This window comes from Penaeus monodon, chromosome 1, assembly GCF_015228065.2.
Source record: "Penaeus monodon isolate SGIC_2016 chromosome 1, NSTDA_Pmon_1, whole genome shotgun sequence".
Classification (NCBI taxonomy): domain Eukaryota; kingdom Metazoa; phylum Arthropoda; class Malacostraca; order Decapoda; family Penaeidae; genus Penaeus; species Penaeus monodon.
This window is the reverse complement of record NC_051386.1, coordinates 54,884,702-54,894,701: the sequence shown is the minus strand read 5'-3', so window position 1 is coordinate 54,894,701 and position 10,000 is coordinate 54,884,702. Positions and strand designations below refer to the sequence as shown.

The 10,000-nt window shown below is 32.3% G+C and overlaps 1 protein-coding gene across 1 annotated transcript in view; it reads left to right on the top strand.

Annotated features, from left to right (window-relative positions):
• Nucleotides 1–9,460, top strand: part of LOC119577083 (choline transporter-like protein 2) — a 15,966-nt gene extending 6,506 nt beyond the window's left edge. The window contains exons 6-14 of the mRNA XM_037924765.1: nt 726–871; nt 3,122–3,287; nt 3,554–3,788; nt 4,434–4,572; nt 5,360–5,464; nt 5,736–5,893; nt 6,181–6,366; nt 6,729–6,837; nt 8,076–9,460. Of these exons, the coding sequence (XP_037780693.1) occupies nt 726–871; nt 3,122–3,287; nt 3,554–3,788; nt 4,434–4,572; nt 5,360–5,464; nt 5,736–5,893; nt 6,181–6,366; nt 6,729–6,837; nt 8,076–8,405 (1,574 nt within the window). The 3' untranslated portion in view covers nt 8,406–9,460. The remainder of the gene's footprint in view (nt 1–725; nt 872–3,121; nt 3,288–3,553; nt 3,789–4,433; nt 4,573–5,359; nt 5,465–5,735; nt 5,894–6,180; nt 6,367–6,728; nt 6,838–8,075) is intronic.
• Nucleotides 9,461–10,000: the final 540 nt, after the last annotated feature.

Here is a 10,000-nt window from a genome sequence, read left to right as displayed (position 1 = left end):
AGTTTAGCAGGAAGATCATGGTGATTTAGGCAAGCAAAAAGCATTTATTTATTTATTTATTTTTACTTTATTAGATTTTATAGGATGAAATAAAGGAAAAAGGAAAATTGATGAAACAAGAAAGGGAAAAGAAAATAGAATGACAATTTTTTTTTTCAAGGCAAAACATGTGAAAATAAATTTGGCTCAGTATGTGTATAAATAGTTGGATTTCTTTTTCTTTAGCCAAGTGTTTTTTTTTTCTTTTTTTCTTTAAGAATTCTATATTTAATCTTGTTTAGCATTGTAACATAGAATCCAGTTATGCTGCAGGTTTTAGATCAAATTTTGTATATAATGCAGTATTTGTACAGATATTGTAATATGCAGTTAATGTTGTAAGGTATCTTTTAAGGAAATGTTGGGATATTAGTACATACAAGTTAACATCAATATTGAAAATCCACAGGTGTTTTTTCTTACTGCTTTTTCATTTGTAAATTTCATATAGATGAGGGATTTTCCATTTGTAAATTTCATATAGATGAGGGATTTTCCATTTGTAAATTTCATATAGATGAGGGATTTTCCCTTCCCATATCTTCTTGATCATTATCATTATCATTATTGTCGTAATATACAAAAAAATGCTGTGTTTTTTTCAGTATTTGTCTTTCAAGCCAGATATTCCTGTATACTCCTTTCTTGCCAACATTCATATGTAGCTGTTAATCTCTGAATTTTAGTGGCTGGTCGATGCATCCCAAAAGTGCCAGACGGGGTTATCGATATGGAAGGCGTCCCGATATTGGACGATGAGAACGAACCGGTGACAGGCGAGCTTTTAGCGAAGGCGTCAAAGTTTCTAGCCAGGTTTTACCAAGCATCAGAGGTAAAAAGAAAGAAAGAAAAAAAAAAGAAAACACAAAATCTCCTCCCTTTAATTAATTTTTTTAGACTTGTGCTGTGGTTGGTCATGTTTTCCTTAACCATTTTTATTTTATATATATATATTTTTTTTTTCCCAATCTTTTTCAATGTAATACTATGGCTTGGAAGCTGATTGGTTAGGCTTCTCATAACTGGTCGGCAGCTGAAGAACCTAAATTTTGGACTGCATGTAGACACTTCACTCCTCAAGGTTGGGCACTTCGGATGAGACTGATGGTGAGTGAGTAACAGCTCAGCTCTCTACAGTGAATATTTCATAAATGCTGGTTAATTAAGTCATTCTGTATAATCTCTGTCTCTCTCCAAAGTGCCAGCCTTAGTTGAAATGTTTTTTTTTTTTTCGGTGTTGTTGTAGTTGTCATTATTATTATTATTATTATTATTATTATTATTATTATTATTATTATTATTATTATTATTATTATTATTATTTATTTTTATTATTATATTATTATTATTATTATTATATATTTATTATTATTATATGTTATTATTATTATTATTATTTATTATTATTATTTATTATTTATTTATTTTATTTTATTTATTATTATTATTTTATTATTATTATTTTATTATTATTATTATATATTATTATTATTATTATTATTATTATTATTAAATTATTATCATTATCATTATGTTTTTTGTTGTTGTTGTTGTTTGTGATTATTATTATTATTACATATAATATAATAATAATAATAATAATATATAATAATAATAATAATAATATAATATAATAATAATATAATATTATATAATAATATAATAATAATAATAAATTAATTAATAATAATATAATAATAATAATAATAATAATATATAATAATATATTATTATTTTTATTATTATTATTATTATTATTATTACTGTTATTATTGTTATATTATTATTTTGTTGTATTGTTATTATTGTTATTATTGTTATTATTTTATTATATTATTATTATTGTTATTATTATTATTATTGTAATTGTTGTTATTGTTATTGTAGTTGTTATTGTAGTTGTTATTGTTGTTATGATTAATAGTTATTATTCTTCCTGAATTATTTTGTTGTTGTTGTTGTTGTTGTTTTGACTTAGACGATTGTGGGTCCTTTTACTTTTATATTAAGTTACCCCTTGTATGTAGGTGTTGTTATTACTTTATTATTATTATTATTATTATTATTATTATTATTATTATTATTATTATTATTATTATTATTATTATTATTATTATTATTATTATTATTATTATTATTATCTTTATTTTAAGAATGGAATTCATGGGTAGTTTTATTTTTATTGGCATTAATGTGGTCATGATATGATAGGGAATATAATTATGGTAATTATTTTAGTTGTTGAAGCTGTACAGTTATAATTATCATTGTTATTTTTGTTTGTATCTTTTTTTTTGTCAGTTTATTTATTTGTGGGCTTGTGCTTGCTTTAGTGTACTTGCTCTGCTTTAAGTTGTATTTTTATGCTTGTGCCTCAAAAACTTAAAAAGAAAATGTAAATAATTAACTCTGTTTTTGATTTTGTGCTTGCATGTTTTTTTTCTTCCTTCCTGTGTTTGTTTTGTTTGTTTTTCTTTTGACCTTATTTTTTGCTTTTCGATCTCTGCATGATTCCTTTGACTAACCAGTAATTTTCGCTTTTCTTTCATGTGTTTATTTTGTTTGCCTTCTGAATTTGTATTCTTTATGTTGTGTGAATATTTTGTTTCAAGGAATATTAGAGTGGCTGTTTTTAAAAGATAGTTTATGTTAAAATAAACCGTCTTTATATACTGGTTTTAAGTTAGATCTAAAGGTTATTCGAATTTTAAGTTTCCTTTTTGAAGAGCTTTTAGAAGTTAATAAAGCTATAAAGTGCATGTCATAAAGTGAAAATTTTCTTCACAGTTTTTTTTTTCTGTTATTATCATGATCATTATTCCCTGATTCTCAATTAAAGAATTCTTTTTTATTAGAAGAATATGTCCTTTGTAACCATAGAAATAATTTTAGTGATCATAGAAGATGGGTTTTCATGACTGCTCTTAATGGTATCACATACAATTAGGGTAATCTTCCCCTTGAGTATACCAAGTAAAGCTAATTTTCATCCCACTTCATAATGGGACACATTGCAAATGACCAAGCAAAGAAACCCCCAAATGTTTGTTTCTGCAACTGACCTGTAATGACTGGGGTTCAGGTGGCAGACGGGGTGTTCCAAGACATCAAGACGACGTGGTGGATCCTGCTGGCTGGCTTTGGCGTGGCGATGGTGGTGTCGTTCATCTGGATCCTTCTGCTGCGTTTCATCTCGGCTGTCATGATCTGGTTCTCACTCGTTGCCTTCATTGGCCTCTCTGGCTTTGGTGAGTGGGTTTGTGTGTGTGTGTGTGTGTGTGTGTGTGTGCACCTGTGCGTGTGGAGGTGTCGAGGGCGATGATGTCGTGATGATGGTGGTAATGATTTTTTTTTTTGATAAGACTTGAGATATAGTTATGTAATGTGATCTCTTTCCATTCTGACTTGACCTGAAGTTATAATTTGAATTTAGTGTGAAAAGTGGTCATTTTAGGGTAACATCTACTTTATTTTTAATACTGTTATAAACCTTTTCTTCATTTATAAATTCCAGGTGCATACTACACACTCAACAAGTACCTGACCTTGCGCAACATTGACAACTCGACCATGACGAAGGCGGAATTTGAGTTCACCACAGAGTTGAGCAAATACGCAGAATTGGAGACCACGTGGCTCATTCTGTTCATCATCACAGTCACGATATTCCTGGTGTGTTTGTTGGTGCTGATCTTCCTGCGCAAACGGATCAACATTGCCATTGCTCTCATTGGACAAGCCAGCAAGTGAGTGTCTTTTACATTTATGTGTATGCTTTGTATGAGGCTATGGTTGTCTTATGTTTATGGTATTGTGGAATTATATTAGCACAGACACTGTGACGTGTATACAAAGAAGTGAAACAGACCCTTAGAATTATAATAATAAGAGATAATAATGAACTGTGCTGTACTTCTCATCAATCATTAAGATGAAATGATCAAATGTAGCCTTTGAATTTTTAATAAAGTCATCTACTTGTTGTATATATGTATATGTTCAAGTGCAGATATACATTATATACATACCTTTATTCTATATATATATGAATGCATGCATATATATATATATATATATATATATATATATATATATATATATATATATATATACATATATATAACATATATGTACATATACATGTACATGTACATGTATATGTATATGTATATGTATATGTATATGTATATATATATATGTATGTATATTATGTATATATATATATATATATATATATGTATATATATATATGTATATTATATATATATTAATATCAACCCTTTAATGTACGTATGTGTGTGTTGTGTTGGTGTGGATGTGGTGTGTGTGTGTGTGTAGTGATGTGTGTGTAAACATGTACGTACAAAAATGTCTAATGACAACTTTGCTTTCAGCGTCGGAGACATAATGTCACCTCTTCTTCCTGTTGTGCCATCATCCTGCACTTTCTCTGGCTTCTTCTGGTGTGGCCTTCTGTCCTCGCGGGAAGCGATCAGTCATGTGCCCTGCCAAGTTTGCTTGCTGCAGTGTACAGTAGTGTTTTCTTTAGGTGTCTGTGTCTCTAAAAGTTGATCAACTCTCTCTCTCCTCTCGTCTCTCTCTGCTCTCTCTTCTCTCTCTCTCTTCTGTCTTGCTCTCTCTCTCTTCTCTCTCTCTCTCTCCTTGTTTCTCTCTCTCTCTTCTCTCTGTTTTCTCTCTCGTCTCTCTACTTCCCTGTTCTCTCTCTTCCCTTTCTCTACTCTTCATCTCTCTCTCTCTCTCTCTCTCTCTCTCTCTCTCTCCTCTCTCTCTCTCTCTTCTCTTCTCCCTCTCTCTCTCTCCTCTTTCTCTCTCTCTCTCTTTCTCCTCTTTCTCTCCTCTCTCTCTTTCTCTCTCTCTCTCTTTCTCTCTCTCTCTTCTCCCCTCTCTCTCTCTCTCTCCTCTCTCTCTCTCTCTCCTCTCTCTCTCTCTCTCTCTTTTCCCCTCCCTCCTCCCCCTTCCCTCTTCCCTCATCCCTCCCTTCCTCCTTCCCCTTCCTCTTCCCTCCCACTCTCCCTCTTTCCTCCCTCCCTAGCCCTCTTCCCTCCCTTCCCTCCCTTCCTCCTTCCTTCTTTCCTCCCTCCCTCTTTCCTGCCTCCCTACCTCTTTTCCTTCCTTCCTTCCTTCCTTCCTTCCTTCCTTCCTTCCTTCCTTCCTTCCTTCCTTCCTTCCTTCCTTCCTTCCTTCTTTATCCCTCTTTCTCTATCAAACCAAGTAAACAAACGAGAATATATCTTGAGTACTGTAAAATTCAATATATCTTACTTGAGGGTGTTCATGTCAATGCTTGCTTTATTTTCAGGAAAATGCCACATGCAATTTTGAAACCTTTGATAATTCTTCTTGCCCTGGAGCGATGTGCCAGTTCTATGACTATTATGTTGATCCTAACATACCTCGCCTTCACGTAAGTATTTTCTTTGTGATAAAAGTAATATTAAAAAAAAAAAAAATGTCTATGACGTCTATATATATAAGAAAGAATACTGTCACACACTTTTACTTATTTTTGATGATCTGTTTTGGTAGATAATTCTGTACTTGTGAAAGATGAAAGTTGTTCTTGTGAAAAGGATAAGGAATTTTAGTGATTACCATAGTTTTTTTACTGAGATTTTTTTTCACTATATCTGTGTTTTGTTAATTGGTTGCTTAATTAAAGAAAATTATTTTGATAGATCTACAATGTGTTTGGGCTGTTTTGGTCGATGTTCTTTATTTCTGCCTTTGGAGAAATGGTGTTGGCTGGAGCCTTTGCCTCGTGGTACTGGGCTTTTGACAAATCAAAGGACGTGCCTTCATTGCCAGTAACTTACAGCTTCGGAAGGACTCTGAGGTATGCGCTGTGATGTTGTGATTGTTTGTTATATAAGAAAATGCAAAAAATTTAAAGACAAAAATATTAAATAAAGATTAAAAACTGGGACAGAGACTTCTTAGTGAATAATTTATTTCATTATGTTTTGATAAATGGGAATTTAGTAACTACTGCGGGCTTTGCTGGAATAGCATATGATAAGGGTCAACCTAATGTTTGATCCACAAAACAAAGAAAATTGAAATTTGTCAAATGATTCAGCATTTTATGTATTGTTTGTTGTAACATTTGTTTTTCTTTTTCAGGTACCACATTGGAACTCTTGCCTTCGGTTCACTAATCATTGCCATTGTCAGAATGATAAGAGTTATTTTGGAGTACATTGACTACAAAGTAAAGCAGCAAACAGACAGTAAGATTGTGCGCTGCCTTCTCTGTTGCTGCCGATGCTGTCTCTGGTGCCTGGAGAAGTTCCTCAAGTTCATCAATAGGTACGAGTTTATATAGTTAACTAGTTGGCAAGGTTTTTTTTATTTTTATTTTTTTATCTTGTCATATATCTAACATAGACTATCAAGCTAAATGTCTATCTGTCAGTCTGTTTGTCCGTCGATCCATCCATCCATCCATCCATCCATCCATCCATCCATCCATCCATCCATCCATCCATCCATCCATCCATCCATCCATCCATCCATCCATCCATCTATCTATCTATCTATCTATCTATCTATCTATCTATCTATCCATCCATCCATCCATCCATCCATCCATCCCCATTTTTTTTTATTCATTTTAACATTCATATGATTTTATTCATTTTAACATTCATATGATTTTTCTATCTTTTCAGGAATGCCTATGTATATTGTGCCATATATGGAAAGAATTTCTGCGTCTCAGCAAAGAATGCTTTCTCTCTTATTATGAGAAATATTGCAAGAGTTGTTGTACTGGACAAGGTAAGATCACAACGCCCAGAAACTTTGGTTGATGTTACATGGTTGGCATTAATCACTCGCTGGGAGTCGGACAATGTTAAGTGCGGATTGTAAATTTTAGCATAGGTCTCTGGTCTCAGTATGTGTTCTTTTTCTGGGGATGAAGGAGTAAGGGGAAAGGAGTGTGGGTCAGTGTGTCTCTTTGATGCAGAGTGGCAGCTGTTTATGTCATGATAATTTTAATGTTCCCACCTGTCAGAAAGGGTAGAAATGTTGAAATATCATAATGGCTTTAACCCATTCAATACATGTAAAATTTGGCTAATGGGTTGGATTGGCACATGCTGCTTCTTACCATTGTCATCCCAGCCACCAGTATGAATGGGTTACAGCATAACATAACATAACACACAATATTAAAAGGGTTTAGTAGGGCAGATAAGAAAAGAGTGCTTATCTCCTTTCCTTCAGTAAATATGCCATACTTAGCTGGAAGAGAACTTCATACTTTAATTATTTGAATATGTCATTGCAATATTAGGTCTCTTATTGTGTGTTTAGAAACTTTTTACCTATTGGTGGTAGGTAATTGCACTTTCCACTACAGGTTTGTTTGTGAAATTTTATGTCCAAAAAGATGGTTCTGCCAGTGTTTAGTCACCAAGAAGTCAGTTGGCCCATCTGACCTCCCCTCATATCTCAGTTCCTTGAAGTTTTGTAAAGCTTTTTTTTTTTAATGCTATTGATATCATTACTGTTATTGTAATTATTATTGAGACTGAAAGTATTATGATTTAAATATTGATACTAATAGCAAGTATATGTAAGAAATAAAAATCTCTTGACAATTAAGGAAAAGGGGAAACACCGGTGAGATCAGTAGTACTAGTAACTGACTTCATGGTGATTAAGCTCTTGTAAGCAAAATTATTAGCTAAAATCATAAATGCCAGGCCGCCATCAGTGAGTTATTAGCTTTTTTTCTAATAGGGCTTGCTTCTTACTGGTAAGGCCATAATTCCCCTAGCCTAAAGATCTTTCATGTTGTATTCTAAGAACTTGCATTTTTTTTTTTTTTTTTTTTTTTTCTGAGGTTATAATCTTGCATTGCTTATGGTAGACCAGATAATTGATATTATAAATGGGAATGTACATCAAATCAAACTTCACCCTATTCATTTCTTCTACTAGTGAAAGTTTATGAAAGGAAATTGTCAGTATCAGAGTGACCAATTTTTTCTTCTTTTTATCCCTTCCAGGTAACAGACTTCTTACTCTTCATTGGCAAGATGGTGGTTGTTGGCGGAGTTGCTGTAGCCTCTTTCTTCATATTCAGCGGTGAAGTAGCTTTCTTCAAGGATCACATTCCAACGATGAATTACTACCTCACTCCTGTCATCATCATCACTATCGGCACTTTCTTCATTGCCTCGGCCTTCTTCTCTGTCTATTCTATGGCTGTGGATACCTTATTCCTCTCCTTCCTGGAGGACTGTGAGAGAAACGATGGATCAGCTGAAAAACCTTATTTCATGAGCAAAGATCTGATGAAGATCTTGGAAAAGAAGAACAAATTTAAGGAGGAATGATTTTTTTTTTTCTCTCGCTTATTTTTAAAAATCTAATGATATAGTTTTGATTTCTTGACTCTGATTTAAAAATGTATATGTGTATGGGGATTTTTCTCATAAACAAATGTTTTGGAAGACTAAATGTGACTAGTCATAATAGAAGTGTGTGATTGGAAGAAGCAAGAAAGGTATGAAGATGTGCATCTCATTCCTAAAACTTGATTGATGTTTAAAAAAAAAAATCTCTTATTTTCTTTAGTTATATTTACCTCTCTCTGGATAGCAGGTGTTTACTATGATTTATAATGTTGAAAGAGAGATGCTCAGTTAATTTTATGATCGGAGTTCACGATTTAGGGAAAGGAAACACATCTGATGACAGGTTCGGTGAAAGAACCGGAATTTTATCTTTAAATGTGAATTACTTGATTACATAGACTTCGTCTTGTATAGTGATTTAAGACGCAAGAGGCCAATTTCAGAATAATTTTACAATGTGATGACATGTACTGTCATACTGAGCCATTATTGTGCGGCAGTTTTTGTTATTGTATTTTTAGAAGTATACACAGTTGTATATGTTTTCTTATTTTTTGTAATAAAATCTTGAATATATTCCTATCGAAGATCTGTTTTTATATTCTTTTTTTTATTATATGCTTCTTAATTATACCTATCTGCCATAGCAACAGTTAAGAATAACAAATATTTACAACTTACATGTATCATACTGACATCTCAAATGAACATCAACATCTTTTGATTTTTAAGATTTATTTCAGAAAGTGTTTATTTGTGATCATGCACAACAAAACTTGGTTTTCTGGGAACATTACATTCACGTTGCTATGTTTCAGATACATTTCATGTATCTATTAATGATACAGTTACATAACTATGAATTTTACATGATGTCACAGTTGTTAAACGGCTACCAGTCTACTTCCACCTTAATGCATGTGTGTAACAATTTCTCACATGATTTACTTCCAAGTAGCTTCAGTAGCAAGAAACAGCTAGTCATTTGGTCTATGTTTGTATTGTGGTTATTGATAAACATCTTTCATAACACAGCTTTGCCTTTTCATAGCCTTATTTTTAACATTGAACATTAACAGTATTTTGGCATTTAGTGTGTACAAGAACATTTGAAATACATAACAAACATGTTGTAGTAAGCTTTTTTTTAACAATAACACATTTAGCATAAAACAGTGGCTAGACATTGCTTATAGTGCAATTATTTTAGATTTAAAAATATAAAGTTCATCACTTTTTTAGCATTGTCACTGTAAGAACTGAGAGCTAGATAGATATTTACATAAGAGCTAGATTACAGTGTAGAACTGAAAGAACTGAAGGCATTTTGGATTAGTAGTTTCATGAAGGCAGACACATTAGAAAAGAGGAATTTGTTGTAGCCTTTATATACAAAGTGTGAAATACTTCTCTTTACATTTTTTAATCCTTGACTAGAGCTAAATAAATCATCCCATTGTCTTTCCTTGTAATACTTCTGCTTATGATAAACCAGTGGTGTCCATTAAATACCAGACCTTCAAAATACAGGCTAGTTTTATATGAAATTATAAGTTTCAAACTGGTATGTTAGA